Source organism: Agelaius tricolor, unplaced genomic scaffold (genome assembly GCF_023055355.1).
Source record: "Agelaius tricolor isolate 1412-34295 unplaced genomic scaffold, bAgeTri1.0.p SCAF_138, whole genome shotgun sequence".
In the NCBI taxonomy this organism is placed as follows: domain Eukaryota; kingdom Metazoa; phylum Chordata; class Aves; order Passeriformes; family Icteridae; genus Agelaius; species Agelaius tricolor.
The window spans coordinates 84,176-100,986 of NW_027269398.1; the positions used below are offsets into that span (position 1 = coordinate 84,176).

The 16,811-nt window shown below is 45.7% G+C and overlaps 1 protein-coding gene and 2 long non-coding RNA genes across 15 annotated transcripts in view; 1 reads left to right on the forward strand and 2 right to left on the reverse strand.

Moving 5' to 3' along the window:
- LOC139586776 (E3 ubiquitin-protein ligase BRE1B-like) overlaps positions 1 to 16,632 on the forward strand; it is a 60,458-nt gene extending 43,826 nt beyond the window's left edge. The window contains 6 exon segments of the mRNA XM_071420398.1: positions 1,332 to 1,544; positions 3,159 to 3,284; positions 5,845 to 5,985; positions 11,381 to 11,482; positions 13,761 to 13,961; positions 16,029 to 16,632. Coding sequence (XP_071276499.1) covers positions 1,332 to 1,544; positions 3,159 to 3,284; positions 5,845 to 5,985; positions 11,381 to 11,482; positions 13,761 to 13,937 — 759 coding nt within the window. The 3' untranslated portion in view covers positions 13,938 to 13,961; positions 16,029 to 16,632.
- On the reverse strand, positions 11,569 to 12,475 carry LOC139586778 (uncharacterized). The gene is made up of 4 exons (XR_011677983.1): positions 12,377 to 12,475; positions 12,042 to 12,214; positions 11,659 to 11,699; positions 11,569 to 11,608 (listed from the first exon to the last, which is right to left on the reverse strand). It is a non-coding gene; the product is annotated as an uncharacterized lncRNA (long non-coding RNA).
- Positions 13,933 to 16,203, reverse strand: LOC139586777 (uncharacterized). Of its 13 annotated transcripts, XR_011677980.1 has the most exons (7): positions 16,079 to 16,203; positions 15,950 to 16,028; positions 15,787 to 15,848; positions 15,346 to 15,746; positions 15,207 to 15,306; positions 14,695 to 15,013; positions 13,933 to 14,645 (listed from the first exon to the last, which is right to left on the reverse strand). It is a non-coding gene; the product is annotated as an uncharacterized lncRNA (long non-coding RNA). The 13 variants fall into 13 exon arrangements; XR_011677982.1 differs by lacking the exon at positions 15,787 to 15,848; XR_011677979.1 differs by having other exon boundaries at positions 15,787 to 16,028.
- Positions 16,633 to 16,811: the final 179 nt, after the last annotated feature.

Genomic DNA, 16,811 nt, shown 5'->3' on the forward strand with positions numbered 1-16,811 from the left:
CTCTATGTCTTACTGCATCCCCTCACGGCGGCCATCTTGTCTCTCTGGGTTATTGCATCCACTGATGGCGGCCATCTTGTCTCTATGGGTTACTGCATCCCCTCACGGCGGCCATCTTGCCTCTATGGCTTGTTCTAATTACTGATGGCAGCCATCTTGTCTCTGTGGGTTATTATATCCACTGATGGCGGCCATCTTGTCTCTGTGGCTTATTGCAGCACCTCATGTCGGCCATCTTGTCTCTCTGGGTTATTGCATCCACTGGTGGCAGCCATGTTGTCTCTCTGGGTTATTCCGTCTGCTGGCGGCAGCCATCTTGTCTCTATTGCTTACTGCATCCCCTCATGGCGGCCATCTTGTCTCTCTGGGCTGTTCTAATTACTGACGGCAGCCATCTTGTCTCTCTGGGTCACTCCGTCTGCTGACGGCGGCCATCTTGTCTCTATGGCTTACAGCATCCCCTCACAGTGGCCATCTTGTCTCTATTGGTTATTCTAATTACTAATGGCAGCCATCTTGTCTCTCTGGATTATTGTATCGCCTCATGGTGGCCATCTTGTCTCTATGGCTTGTTCAAATTACTGACGGCAGCCATCTTGTCTCTCTGGGCTATTGCATCCACTGATGGCGGCCATCTTGTCTCTCTGGCTTGTTCTAATTACTGACGGCAGCCATCTTGTCTCTATGGCTTACAGCATCCACTGATGGCGGCCATCTTGTCTCTATGGCTTCTTGCATCCCCTCACGGCGGCCATCTTGTCTCTCTGGGTTATTGCATCCACTGACGGCGGCCATCTTGTCTCTATGGCTTGTTCAAATTACTGACGGCAGCCATCTTGTCTCTCTGGGTCACTCCGTCTGCTGACGGCGGCCATCTTGTCTCTCTGGGTCACTCCATCTGCTGACGGCGGCCATCTTGTCTCTATGGCTTGTTCAAATTACTGATGGCAGCCATCTTGTCTCTCTGGGTCACTCCATCTGCCGACGGCGGCCATCTTGTCTCTCTGGGTCACTCCGTCTGCCGACGGCGGCCATCTTGTCTCTATGGCTTGTTCAAATGACTGACGGCGGCCATCTTGTCTCTCTGGGTCACTCCCTCTGCCGACGGCGGCCATCTTGTCTCTCTGGGTCACTCCGCCTTCCGACGGCGGCCATCTTGTCTCTATGGCTTGTTCAAATGACTGACGGCAGCCATCTTGTCTCTCTGGGTCACTCCGTCTGCCGACGGCGGCCATCTTGTCTCTATGGCTTGTTCAAATGACTGACGGCAGCCATCTTGTCTCTCTGGGTCACTCCCTCTGCCGACGGCGGCCATCTTGCCGCGCCTTTAGGAGGAGGAGGCGCTGCTGTCGGAGATGGACGTGACGGGCCAGGCCTTTGAGGACATGCAGGAGCAGAACCTGCGGCTGCTGCAGCAGCTGCGCGAGAAGGACGACGCCAACTTCAAGCTGATGTCGGAGCGCATCAAAGCCAACCAGATCCACAAACTGCTGCGCGAGGAGAAGGATGAGCTGGCCGAGCAGGTGCTGGCCCTCAAGGCCCAGGTGAGGCCCCCAAAAGGTCGTTAATTAGTCATTAGTTAGTATTAATTAGATTTTAGTAGCCGTTAATGGCTATTTATTAGTTATTAGTTGGGTTTATTAGAGGTCTGATAGCCATTAATGGGGGCCGAGCAGGTGCTGGCCCTCAAGGCCCAGGTGAGCTATGAAAAAGTGGTTAATTAGTCACTAATTAATGACCAATATTAATTATTAAGTATTATTAAATTATAAATATTTTAATATATTTTAATATATATTATAATATATTTTAGAATTATACAAATAATATATCTTATAATACTATAATATAATATTATAATATTAATATATATTAATATATTAATATTAATATATATTATGCATTATATATTATGTATTATATATTGGATATTATATAATATAAATAAGTATATTTTAATATTTCAATAAATTTATTATAAATATTATTTAATTACTAAATTTTAAATATCAATCAAATATTAATTAGATTTTAGAAGCTGTTAATAGCTATTTATTAGTTATTAGTTAGATTTATTAGCAGTCTAATAGGGTTTATTAGAGGTCTGATAGTCATTAATGGAGGCCAAGCAGGTGCTGACCCTCAAGGTCCAGGTGAGGTCCAAAAAGGTCGTTAATTAGTCATTAATTAGTATTAATTAGATTTTAGTAGCCGTTAATGGCTAGTTATTAGTTATTAGTTGGGTTTATTAGAAGTCTAATAGCCATTAATGGGGGCCGAGCAGGTGCTGGCCCTCAAAGCGCAGGTGAGCTCCGAAAAGGTCGTTAATTAGTCATTAATTATTATTAATTAGATTTTATTAATTTTGGCTAATAATGCCCTAATTTCAGCTGTTAACACCCCAATTTCACTATTAATTAATTAATTACCAATTAATGAACGGTCTCTGCAGGTGGAGGCGCAGCTGCAGGTGGTGCAGGAGCCCAAAATGACCAATCAGGCCCTTATTAGCTCTAATAACTGCCTAATAATCTCCTAATTTCACCTAGAACCGCCGTTTTTTTTTGCTATTAACGCCCCGATTTCACTAATTATTAATTAATTACTGACTAATTAACGGTTTTTTCAGGTGGAGGCGCAGCTGCAGGTGGTGCAGAAGCTGGAGGAGAAGGAGCAGGCCCTCATTAGCTCTAATAATTGCCTAATAATCCCCTAATTTCACCTAGAACAGCCGTTTTTTTTTGCTATTAACACCCCGATTTCACTAATTATTAATTAATTACTGACTAATTAATGGTTTCTGCAGGTGGAGGCGCAGCTGCAGGTGGTGCAGGAGCCCAAAATGACCAATCAGGCCCTAATTAGCTCTAATAATTGGCTAATAACAGCCTAATTTTGGCTAATATTGCCGTAATTTCAGCTGTTAACTCCCCGATTTCATTATTAATTAATTAATTACCAATTAATGAACGGTTCCTGCAGGTGGAGGCGCAGCTGCAGGTGGTGCAGGAGCCCAAAATGACCAATCAGACCCTCATTAGCTCTAATAATTGCCTAATAATCCCCTAATTTCACCTAGAACCGCTGTTTTTTTTGCTATTAACGCCCCGATTTCACTAATTATTAATTAATTACCGACTAATTAACGGTTTTTTCAGGTGGAGGCGCAGCTGCAGGTGGTGCAGAAGCTGGAGGAGAAGGAGCGGGGCCTGCAGAGCGCCCTGGGGGCCGTGGAGAAGGAGCTGAGCCTGCGCTCGCAGGCCCTGGAGCTGCACAAGAGGAAGGTGAGGGCAGGGCAGGGGGGGACACACCTGGGGACAGGTGGGGACAGGTGGGTCTGGGTGGGTCCCAGGTGGGTCCCAGGTGGGGACAGGTGTGTCCCAGTTGCCCCCAGGTGTGTTCCAGGTGTGTTCCAGGTGGGTCCCAGGTGGGTTTGGGTGTGTCCCAGGTGCCCCCAGGTGTGTCCCAGGTGGGTCTGGGTGGGTCCCAGGTGTGTCCCAGGTACCGCCAGGTGTGTCCCAGGTGTGCTCAGGTACCCCCAGGTGCCCCCAGGTGTGTCCCAGGTGTATCCCAGGTGTGTCCCAGGTGGGTCTGGGTGGGTCCCAGGTGCGTCCCAGGTGCCCCCAGGTGTGTCCCAGGTGGGTCTGGGTGGGTCCCAGGTGTGTCCCAGGTATTCCCAGGTGTGTCCCAGGTGTGTCCCAGGTGCCCCCAGGTGTGCCCCCAGGTGTCCCCACCTGAGCTCAGGTGTCTCCCAGGTGGGTCCAGGTGTGTCCCAGGTGTGTCTGGGTGGGTCCTAGGTACTCCCAGGTGTGTCCCAGGTGGGTCCCAGGTGGGTCCCAGGTGTGCTCAGGTACCCCCAGGTGTGCCCCAGGTGGGTCTGGGTGGGTCCAGGTATGTCCCAGGTGGGTCTGGGTGGGTCCCAGGTGGGTCCCAGGTGTGGCACAGGTGCCCCCAGGTGTGTCCCAGTGTGCTCAGGTACCCCCAGGTGGGTCTGGATGGGTCCCAGGTGTGGCACAGGTGCCCCCAGGTGTGTCACAGGTGGGTCTGGTTGGGTCCCAGGTACCCCCAGATGTGTCCCAGGTGTGCTCAGGTACCCCCAGGTGCCCCCAGGTGTGTCCCAGGTGGGTCTGGGTGGGTCCCAGGTGGATTTCAGGTGTGCCCAGGTGTATCTCAGGTGTATCCCAATAAGTCCCAGGTGTATCCCAGGTGTCCCCAGGTGTATCTCAGGTGTATCCCAATGGATCCCAGGTGTACCCAGGTGTGCTCCAGTTGTTCTTAGCCATAGCCAGGTGTGCCCAGGTGTACCCAGGTGTATCTCAGGTGTATCCAGGGGTGCCCAGGTGTATCCCAGGTGTATCCCAATGGATCTCAGCTGTGCCCAGGTGTGCTCCAGTTGTTCTTAGCTATACCCAGGTGTACCCCAGGTGTATCCCAGTGGATCTCAGGTGTGCCCAGGTGCACCCCAGGTGTCCCCAGGTGTCCCCAGGTGTGCCCAGGTGTCCCCAGGTGTGCCCAGGTGTCCCCAGGTGTATCTCAGATAATTCAGGTCTATCCCAGGTGTAACTCAGGTGTATCCAGGTGTGCTCCAGTTGTTCTTAGCCATAGCCAGGTGTCCCCAGGTGTCCCCAGCTGTGCCCAGGTATCCCCAGGTGTACCCCAGGTGTGTCCCAGCCGTGTCCCCGTCCCCAGGCAGTGGAGGCAGCCCAGCTGGCCGAGGACCTGCGTGCCCAGGGCGAGCACGTCCAGGCACGGCTCCGGGAGCTCCAGGTGTGCCCAGGTGTGCCCAGGTGTGCCCAGGTGTATCCCAGGTGTATCCCAGATAACTCAGGTTTATCTCAGGTTTATCCCAATGCATCCCAGGTGTATCTCAGGTGTATCCCAATGTATCCCAGGTGTATCTCAGATAACTCAGGTGTATCTCAGGTGTATCCCAATGGATCCCAGGTGTATCCAGGTGTGCTCCAGTTGTTCTTAGCCATACCCAGGTGTATCCCAGGTGTATCCAAATGGGTCCCAGCTGTCCCCAGGTGTCTCCAGCTGTCCCCAGGTGTCCCCAGGTGTGTCCCCAGCTGTCCCCAGGTGTATCCCCAGGTGTGTCCCCAGCTGTCCCCAGGTGTCCCCAGGTGTATCCCCAGGTGTGTCCCAGCCGTGTCCCCGTCCCCAGGCAGTGGAGGCAGCCCAGCTGGCCGAGGACCTGCGTGCCCAGGGCGAGCACGTCCAGGCGCGGCTCCGGGAGCTCCAGGTGTGCCCAGGTGTGCCCAGGTGTGTCCCAGATAACTCAGGTGTATCCCAGGTGGATCCCAATGGATCCCAGGTGTATCCAGGTGTGCTCCAGTTGTTCTTAGCCATAGCCAGGTGTACCCCAGGTATATCCCAATGGATCTGAGCTGTGCCCAGGTGTATCCCAGGTAACTCAGGTGTATCTCAGGTGTATCCCAATGGATCCCAGGTGTATCCAGGTGTGCTCCAGTTGTTCTTAGCCATACCCAGGTGTACCCCAGGTGTATCTCAATGCATCCCAGGTGTGCCCAGGTGTATCCCAGGTGTATCCCAGATAACTCAGGTGTATCCCAGGTGTATCCCAATGGATCCCAGGTGTATCCCAGGTGTGCTCCGGTTGTTCTTAGCCATACCCAGGTGTATCCTAGGTATATCCCAGGTGTATCCAAATGGGTCCCAGGTGTATCTCAGGTGTATCCCAGGTATATCCCAATGGATCTGAGCCATCCCCAGGTGTATCCCAAGGGATCCCAGCTGTCCCCAGGTGTGTCCAGGTGTGTCCAGGTGTATCCCAGCTGCCCCCAGCTGCCCCCAGGTGTGTCCCAGCTGTGTCCCCGTCCCCAGGCAGTGGAGGCAGCCCAGCTGGCCGAGGACCTGCGTGCCCAGGGCGAGCACGTCCAGGCGCGGCTCCGGGAGCTCCAGGTGTGCGCGGCCGAGAACCGAGCGGCCAAGGACAAGGAGTCGCTGAGCCTCAAGAGGGCCCAGGTGAGAGCCAAAAATTCCCAAATTTTAGGGGTTTTTGGGGGGGATTTTTAAAAAAATTTGGGGGTTTTTTTTGGGGTATTTTTGGGAATTTTTGGGAATTTTTGCGGAATTTTTTGGGGATTTTTTGAGATTTTTTTGGGGATTTTTTTGAGATTTTTAGGTGAGTTTTAAGGAGTTTTTAAGGAATTTTTTAGGGTTTTTTAGGAGGATTTATTGCAGGAATTTTTAGAGATTTTTTGGGGAATTTTTGAGAATTTTTGCGGCATTTTTTGGGGAATTTTTGAGATTTTTTTGGGATTTTTTTGAGATTTTTTTTGGAGATTTTTTGAGATTTTTAAGTGAGTTTTAAGTAATTTTTAGGACTTTTTAAGGAATTTTTTGGGGGGATTTCTTGCAGAAATTTTTGGTGGTTTTTTGGGTATTTTTGGGGAATTTTTGTGATTTTTTGTGGAATTTTTTGGGGATTTTTTGAGTTTTTTTGGGATTTTTTTGAGATTTTTTCTGGAGATTTTTTTGGATTTTTAAGTGAGTTTTAAGGAGTTTTTAAGGAATTTTTTAGGGCTTTCTAGGAGGATTTATTGCAGGAATTTTTGGGTTTTTTTTGGGCAATTTTAGGGAATTTTTGCGAATTTTTGCGGCATTTTTGGGGAATTTTTGAGATTTTTAAGTGAGTTTTAAGGAATTTTTTAGGGTTTTTTTGGGAGGATTTCTTGCAGGAATTTTTGGGGTTTTTTTGGGCAATTTTAGGGAATTTTTGAGAATTTTTGCGGCATTTTTTGGGGGTTTTTTTGTGATTTTTTGGAGATTTTTTGGGTTTTTAAGGAGTTTTTTGGAGGATTTCTTGGGGTTTTTTTTGGGTATTTTGGGGGAATTTTTGAGAATTTTTGCGGCATTTTTTGGGGATTTTTTGGAGATTTTTTTTGAGATTTTTTGAGATTTTAAAGTAATTTTTAGGAGTTTTTAAGGAATTTTTTTGAGGATTTCTTGGGGTTTTTTTGGGCATTTTTAGGGAATTTTTGAGAATTTTTGCGGCATTTTTTGAGATTTTTTGGGGATTTTTTGGGGATTTTTTCTGGAGATTTTTTTGAGATTTTTAAGTGAGTTTTAAGGAGTTTTTAAGGAATTTTTGGGGGGTTTCTTGCAGGAACTTTGGGGGTTTTTTGGGCATTTTTAGGGGATTTTTTGGAGATTTTTTTGGAGATTTTTTTTTTTATTTTTAAGTGAGTTTTAAGGAGTTTTTTTGGAGGATTTCTTGGGGGTTTTTTGGGGCATTTTTAGGGAATTTTTGAGAATTTTTTTGGCATTTTTTGGGGATTTTTTGAGATTTTTAAGTGAGTTTTAAGGAATTTTTCTAGGGTTTTTTGGGAGGATTTCTTGCAGAAATTTTTGGTGGTTTTTTGGGTATTTTTAGGGAATTTTTTGAGAATTTTTGCGGCATTTTTTGGGGATTTTTTTGAGAATTTTTTTGAGGTTTTTTTGGATTTTTAAGTGAGTTTTAAGGGATTTTTTTAGGGTTTTTGGGGGGATTTTCTTGCAGAAATTTTAGGGGTTTTTTTGGGCATTTTTGGGGAATTTTTCAGAATTTTTGGAGGGTTTTTTTGAGACTTTTTGGGGTTTTTAAGGAGTTTTTTTGCAGGAATTTTTGGGGTTTTTTGGATATTTTTGGGGAATTTCTGAGAATTTTTGCGGCATTTTTGGGGATTTTTTGGAGATTATTTTGGAGATTTTTAGTGAGTTTTAAGGAGTTTTTTTGGAGGATTTCTTGGGGGTTTTTTGGGCATTTTTGGGGAATTTTTGAGAATTTTTGCGGCATTTTTGGGGGATTTTTTGGAGATTTTTTGGAGATTTTTAGGGATTTTTAAGTGAGTTTTAAGGAGTTTTTAAGGAATTTTTAGGGTTTTTTAGGAGGATTTATTACAGGAATTTTTGGGCTTTTTTTGGGTATTTTTGCGGAATTTTTTGAGAATTTTTGCGGCATTTTTTGGGGATTTTTTGAGATTTTTTTGAGGTTTTTTTGGATTTTTAAGTGAGTTTTAAAGAGTTTTTAAGGAATTTTTTGAGGATTTCTTGGGGTTTTTTTAGGCATTTTTGGGGAATTTTTGAAAATTTTTGCGGCATTTTTTGGGGATTTTTGAGATTTTTTCTGGAGGTTTTTTTGGGATTTTTAAGTGAGTTTTAAGGAATTTTTGACGTTGTTTTGGGATTTCTTGCAGGAATTTTTAGGGGTTTTTTGGGGTATTTTTGAGAATTTTTGCGGCATTTTTTGGGGATTTTTGCGGCATTTTTTGGGGATTTTTTGAGGTTTTTTTGCGATTTTTAGGACTTTTTAAGGAATTTTTTTGAGGATTTCTTGGGGTTTTTTTGGGCATTTTTGCGGAATTTTTTAAGAATTTTTGCGGCATTTTTGGGGGGATTTTTTGAGATTTTTCTGGAGATTTTTTGGGATTTTTAAGTGAGTTTTAAGGAGTTTTTAAGGAATTTTTTAGGGTTTTTTAGGAGGATTTCTTGCAGGAATTTTGGGGGTTTTTTTGGATATTTTTGGGGAATTTCTGAGAATTTTTGCGGCATTTTTGGGGATTTTTTGGAGATTATTTTGGAGATTTTTAGTGAGTTTTAAGGAGTTTTTTTGGAGGATTTCTTGGGGTTTTTTTGGGCATTTTTGGAGAATTTTTGAGAATTTTTGCGGCATTTTTTGAGGATTTTTTGAGATTTTTAAGGAATTTTTAGGAGTTTTTAAGGAATTTTTGGGGGGGATTTCTTGCAGAAATTTTAGGGGTTTTTTTGGGGGGTATTTTGGGGAATTTTTGAGAATTTTTGCGGAATTTTTTTTGGAATTTCAAGTGGATTTTTTAAGAATTTTCATGAATTTTTTAATGGATTTTGGGGGGATTTTGTGGGATTTTTTTTGGGGGGAGAATTTCTGGGACGTCTTTTTTTTTAATTTTGGGCGATTTTGGGGGCATTTTTTGGGAATTTTGGGGGATTTTTTTTGAGGAATTTCTTGACATTTTTGGGGGGTTTTGGGGATATTTTGGGACAATTTTGGGGAAATATTTTTGGGAATAATTTGGGGTCTTTTTTGGGGAATTTTTGGGGAATTTTTTTTCAATTTTTGCAGATTTTTTGTGAATTTTAGTGAAATTTTTTTTGTGGATTTTTGTGTGAATTTTAGGGGAATTTTGGGGGATTTTTTTTTGGAATTTCAGGTGGATTTTTTAGGGACTTTCATGAAATTTTTAATGGATTTTGGGGGATTTTTTGGGGGGAATTTCTGGGACATTTTTTAAAATTTTTTGGGAGTTTTTGGGGGCATTTTTTGAGGAATTTCTGGACGTTTTTTTAGGGAATTTTGGGGGTTTTGGGGATAATTTTAAGACCATTTTGGAGAATATTTTTGGGGATAATTTAGGATCTTTTTTGGGGAATTTTTTGGGAATTTTTTTTCAATTTTTGCAGATTTTTTGTGATTTTTAAGAAAATTTTTTTGTGGATTTTTGTGTGAATTTTAGGGGATTTTTGTGTGAATTTTAGAGGAATTTTAGGGATTCTTTTTGGGAATTTCAAGTGGATATTTTAGGAACTTTCATTAATTTTTTAATGGATTTGGGGGGATTTTTTGGGGGCAATTTCTGGGACATTTTTTTAAAATTTTTTGGGCATTTTTTGGGAGTTTTGGGGGATTTTTTGGGGGGAATTTCTGAAAATTTTTAGGGAATTTTGGGGGTTTTGGGAATTATTTGGGCCCTTTTTTGGGGCTTTTTTTGGGGAATTTCTGGGACTTTTTTTTTAAATTTTCTGGGCATTTTTTGGGAGTTTTTGGGGCATTTTTTTGAGGAATTTCTGGAAATTTTTTAGGAAATTTTGGGGGTTTTGGGAATTATATGGGCCCTTTTTTGGGGCTTTTTTTGGGGAATTTCTGGGACTTTTTTTTAAAATTTTTTGGGCATTTTTTGGGGGCATTTTTTTGAGGAATTTCTGGACATTTTTTTTGGGAATTTTAGGGGTTTTGGGGGTAATTTGGGACCATTTCGGGGAATATTTTTGGGAATTTTTGGGGCCATTTTTTGGGATTTTTCTTTGAGGAATTTCTGGACATTTTTTAGGAAATTTTGGGGGTTTTGGGAATTATTTGGGATCTTTTTTGGGGCTTTTTTTGGGGAATTTCTGGGACATCTTTCTTTAAATTTTCAGGGGATTTTTGGGGCATTTTTTGGGAATTTTGGGGGGATTTTTTTTGAGGACCTTCTGGACATTTTTGGGGGGTTTTGGGGATATTTTGGGACAATTTTGGGGAAATATTTTTGGGAATAATTTGGGGTCTTTTTTGGGGAATTTTTGGGGAATTTTTTTTCAATTTTTGCAGATTTTTTGTGAATTTTAGTGAAATTTTTTTGTGGATTTTTGTGTGAATTTTAGGGGAATTTTGGGGGATTTTTTTTTGGAATTTCAGGTAGATTTTTTAGGGACTTTCATTACTTTTTTAATGGATTTTGGGGGATTTTTTTTGGGAATTTCTGGGACATTTTTTAAAATTTTTTGGGCATTTTTTGGGGCATTTTTTTGAGGAATTTCTGGACATTTTTTTTGGGAATTTTAGGGGTTTTGGGGGTAATTTGGGACCATTTTGGGGAATATTTTTGGGAATTTTTGGGGCCATTTTTTGGGATTTTTCTTTGAGGAATTTCTGGACATTTTTTAGGAAATTTTGGGGGTTTTGGGAATTATTTGGGATCTTTTTTGGGGCTTTTTTTGGGGAATTTCTGGGACTTTTTTCTCTAAATTTTCAGGGGATTTTTGGGGCATTTTTTGGCATTTTGGGGGATTTTTCTTTGAGGAACTTCTGGACATTTTTTAGGGGTTTTGGGGATATTTTGGGACAATTTTGGGGAATATTTTTGGGAATAATTTAGGATCTTTTTTGGGGAATTTTTGGGGAATTTTTTTCAATTTTTGCAGTTTTTCTGTGAATTTTAGAGAATTCTTTTCATGCATTTTTGTGTGAATTTTAGGGGAATTTTGGAGATTCTTTTTTGGAATTTCAAGTGGATTTTTTAGAAACTTTCAGGAATTTTTTAATGGATTTTGGGGGATTTTTTGGGGGGAATTTCTGGGACATTTTTTAAAATTTTTTGGGCATTTTTTGGGGCATTTTTTTGAGGAATTTCTGGAAAATTTTTTTAGGGAATTTTGGGGGTTTTGGGGATAATTTGGGACCATTTTGGGGAATATTTTTGGGCATAATTTGTGAAGTTTTTGTGAATATTTTTGGGAAATTTCGGGGAATATTTTTGGGAAATTATTGGGCATAATTTGTGAAGTTTTTGTGAATATTTTTGGGAAATTTTGGGATCTTTTTGGGGAACATTGGGGGAATTTTGGCCATTTCCGCCCTCAGGAGGAGCTGTCGCGGCTGCGCCGGAAGCTGGAGAAGCAGCGCAAGGTCGAGGTCTACGCCGACGCCGACCAGATCCTGCAGGAGGAGATCAAGGAGTACCGGGTGAGCCTGACGGGACCTTCCGGAAACTTCCGGGACCTTCCGGGACCTTCCGGAACCTTCCGGGACCTTCCGGGACCTTCTGGGACCTTTTGGGGCCTGCTGGGACCTCAAGGAACCTTGAGGGACCTTGGGTGGAGCTTCTGGGACTTTTGGGGCCTCCTGGGAGCTTGAGGAACCTTGGGTGGAGCTTCTGGGACCTTTTGGGGCCTCCTGGGACCTTTTGGGGCCTCCTGGGACCTCCCAGAACCTCTTGGGACCTCCCAGAACCTTGAGGAACCTTGGGTGGAGCTTCCAGGACCTTTTGGGGCCTCCTGGGACCTTTTGGGGCCTCCTGGGACTTCCCAGAACCTCTTGGGACCTCGAGGAACCTTTTGGGACCTTTTGGGCCTCCTGGGACCTTTTGGGGCCTCCTGGGACCTTGAGGGACCTTGGGTGGAGCTTCCGGAACCTTTTGGGACCTTGAGGGACCTTAAAGAACCTTGAGGAACCTTGGGTGGAGCTTTTGGGACCTTGAGGGACCTTGGGTGGAGCTTCCGGGCCCTTTGGGGCCTCCTGGGACCTCCCAGAACCTTTTGGGACCTCAAGGGACCTTAAGGGACCTTGGGTGGAGCTTCTGGGACCTCTTGGGACCTCAAGGAACCTTGAGGAACCTTGGGTGGAGCTTTTGGGACCTTTTGGGATCTCCTGGAACCTTAGAGAACCTTGAGGGACCTTGGGTGGAGCTTTTGGGACCTTCTGGGGCCTCCTGGGAGCTTGAGGAACCTTGAGGGACCTTGAGGAACCTTGGGTGGAGCTTCTGGGATCTTCTGGGGCCTCTTGGGACCTCAAGGAACCTTGGAGAACCTTGGGTGGAGTTTCCAGGATGTTTTAGGGCCTCTTGGGACCTCGAGGAACCTTAAGGAACTTTGGGTGGAGCTTCTGGGACCTCCTGGGACCTCTTGGGACCTCAAGGAACCTTGGGTGGAGCTTCTGGGATCTTTTGGGACCTCTTGGGACCTCCCAGAACCTTGAGGGACCTTGGGTGGAGCTTTTGGGACCTTGGGTGACTTTAGAGAACTTTGGTTGACTTTGGGTCGTTTCAGTTGACCATTGATGGCCTTGGTTGACCATTGAGGACCATTCATGACCTTTATTGACCTTGGCTGACCATTGATGACCTTGGCTGACCATTGATGACCTTGGCTGACCATTGATGACCTTTATTGACATTGGTTGACCATTGATGACCTTTATTAACCTTGGCTGACCACTAATGACCTTCTATTGACCTTGGCTGACCATTGATGACTTTGCTTGACCATTAATGACCTTTATTGACCATTGATGACCTTTATTGACCTTGGCTGACCATTGATGACCTTGGTTGACCTTGGTTGACCACTAATGACCTTGATTGACCATTGATGACCTCAGCTGACCATTAATAACCTTTATTGACCATTGATGACCTTTATTGACCTTGGTTGACCATTGATGACCTTTATTGACCATTAATGACCTTGATTGACTTCGGCTGACCATTGATGACCTTTACTGACCTTGGCTGACCATTGATGACCTTGGCTGACCATTAATGACCTTGATTGACCATTGATGACCTTTGTTGACCTTGGTAGACCATTGATGACCTTCATTGACCTTGGTTGACCATTAATGATTTTTATTGACCTTGATTGACCTTCATTGACCATTGATGACTTTGGTTGACCATCTATGACCTTTATTGATCTTGGTTGACCACTAATGACCTTGGCTGACCACTGATGACCTTGGCTGACCATTGATGACCTCAGCTGGCCATTAATGACCTTTACTGACCTTGGTTGACCACTGATGACCTTTATTGACCTTGGCTGACCACTAATGACCATTAATAACCTTGGCTGACCATTAATGATCTTTACTGACCTTGGCTGACCATTAATGACCTCGGCTGACCATTAATGACCTTGATTGACCATTGATGACCTTTACTGACCTTGGTTGACCACTAATGACTTTGGCTGACCATCGATGACCTTGATTGGCCATTGATGACCTCGATTGACCTTGGCTGACCATTAATGACCTTTCTTGACCTTGGTTGACCATTGACAACCTTGGCTGACCATTAATGACCTTTCTTGACCTTGGTTGACCATTGACAACCTTGGCTGACCATTAATGACCTTTCTTGACCTTGCTTGACCACCATTGACCTCTAACAACCCACAACAACCTCCACTGACCCTCAACCACCCCCATGACCCTCGCTGACCGCTCTTCCCCCTCCGGCCAGGCCCGGCTGACGTGCCCGTGCTGCAACGCGCGCAAGAAGGACGCGGTGCTGACCAAGTGCTTCCACGTCTTCTGCTTCGAGTGCGTCAAGAGCCGCTACGACACGCGCCAGAGGAAGTGCCCCAAGTGCAACGCGGCCTTCGGCGCCCACGACTTCCACCGCGTCTACATCAGCTGAGCTCTGGTCATTCCTGGTGGCCAGCTGGGGTCATTCTTGGTGACCAGTGACCATTTATGGTCATCCAGTGTCCATCCTTGGTGACCACAGCCACCAATGACCACCCATGGTCATCTGTGGTCATCTGTGGTCATTCTTGGTGACCAATGACCACCCATGGTCATCCAATGTCTATCCTTGGTGACCAATGACCACCAATGACCACTCATGGTCATCCAATGTCCATCGTTGGTGACCACGGCCACCAGTGACCACCCATGGTCATCTGTGGTCATTTATGGTCATTCTTGGTGACCACAGCCACCAATGACCACCCATGGTCATCCAGTGTTCATCTTTTGGTGACTTATGACCATTTATGGTCATCCAATGTCCATCTTCTGGTGACCACGGCCACCAGTGACCATCTATGGTCATTTGTGGTCATCTGCAGTCACCCATGGTCATTTATGGTTATTCTTGGTGACCACAGCCACCAATGACCACCCATGGTCATCCAATGTTCATCTTTTGGTGACTTATGACCATTTATGGTCATCCAATGTCCATCCTTGGTGACCAATGACCACCAATGACCATTTATGGTCATCCAATGTCCATCCTTGGTGACCACGGCCACTAATGACCACCTGTGGTCATTTGTGGTCATCTGTGGTCATTTATGGTCATTTATGGTGGTTCTTGGTGACCACAGCCACCAATGACCACCTGTGGTCATCTGTGGTCATCTGTGGTCATTCTTGGTGACCGCGGCCACCTATGGTCATCCAATGTCCATCCTTGGTGACCACGGCCACCAGTGACCACTCATGGTCATCTGTGGTCATTTATGTCCATCCTTGGTGACCAATGACCATTTATGGTCATTCAGTGTCCATCCTTGGTGACCACGGCCACCAATGACCACCTATGGTCATTTGTGGTCATCTGCAGTCACCCATGGTCATTTATGGTCATTCTTGGTGACCACGGCCACCAATGACCACCCATGGTCATCCAATGTCCATTTTTTGTGACCACGGCCACCGATGACCACCTGTGGTCATCCAATGTCCATCTTTGGTGACCACAGCCACCTATGACCATCCATGTTCATCTGTGGTCATCTGTGGTCATTCTTGGTGACCAATGACCACCCATGGTCATCCAATGTCCATAATTTGGTGACCTGTGACCATTTATGGTCATTCAATGTCTATCTTTGGTGACCATGGCCACCAGTGACCACCTATGGTCATCCAATGTCCATCCTTGGTGACCAATAACCACCAATGACCATTTATGGTCATCCAATGTCCATCCTTGGTGACCATGGCCACCAGTGACCACCCATGGTCATTTGTGGTCATCTGCAGTCAGCTGTGGTCACCTGTGGTCATCTGTGGTCATTCTTGGTGACCGCAGCCACCTATGGTCATCCAATGTCCATCCTTGGTGACCACAGCCATCAATGACCATCCATGGTCATCCAATGTCCATCCTTGGTGACCAATGACCACCAATGACCATTTATGGTCATCCAATGTCCATCCTTGGTGACCACAGCCACCAATGACCACTCATGGTCATCCAATGTCCATCGTTGGTGACCACGGCCACCAGTGACCACTCATGGTCATCTGTGGTCATTTATGTCCATCCTTGGTGACCAATGACCATTTATGGTCATTCAGTGTCCATCTTTGGTGACCACAGCCACCTATGACCATCCATGGTCATCTGTGGTCATCTGTGGTCATTCTTGGTGACCAGTGACCCTTTATGGTCATCCAATGTCCATCCTCAGTGACCACAGCCACCAGTGACCACCTATGGCCATCTGGGGTCATTCTTGGTGACCAATGACCACTCATGGTCATCCAATGTCCATCTTTGGTGACCACGACTTCCACCGCGTCTACATCAGCTGAGCTCTGGTCACCTGTGGTCAGCTGGGGTCATTCTTGGTGACCAATGACCATTTATGGTCATCCAATGTCCATTTTTTGTTGACCATAGCCACCAATGACCACCCATGGTCATTTGTGGTCATCTGCAGTCACCCATGGTCATTTATGGTCATTCTTGGTGACCACAGCCACCAATGACCACCTGTGGTCATCTGTGGTCATCTGTGGTCATTCTTGGTGACCAATGACCACTCATGGTCATCCAATGTCCATCCTTGGTGACCACGGCCACGAATGACCACCCATGGTCATCTGTGGTCATTCTTGGTGACCAATGACCATTTATGGTCATCCAATGTCCATCCTTTGGTGACCACAACCACCAATGACCACCTGTGGTCACCGGTGTCCATCTTTTGGTGACCAATGACCATTTCTGACCATCTGTGGTCACTCTGTGACCACCCCAGGCCACCCTTGACTCCCTTTGTCCATCCCAAAGTGACCCTTGACCACCTCAAAGTGACCACTGACCACCCCAGGCCACCCCAAAGTGACCCCTGGTCACTCCAAGGCCACCATTGGCCACTCCAAGGCCACCATTGGTCACTCCAAGGCCACCATTGGTCACTCTAAGGCCACCCCAAAGTGACCCCGGGTCATTTTGGCCACCCCTGGTCACTCATTGGTCACTCAATGTCCACCCCCACCCTTTGACCCCCTTCTCTTTGTCCATCCTTGACCTTTGACCTCTCTCTGTGGCCCCGCCCCCTTTTCCCCAGCCAATAAAATCGCTCGGAACCGTTGCCATGGAGACCAGTGGAGTCTGTGGGGGAGGGGCCGGGCAGGGGTCATTCAGGGGTCAGCCGGGGGTCACTTGAGGTCATTTGGGGGTCTTGGGGTCATTTTGGGAGTCCTGGGGTCACTCAGGGTTACTTGGGGTCATTTTGGGGTCACTCTGGGGGGATTTGAGGTCACTCGGGGT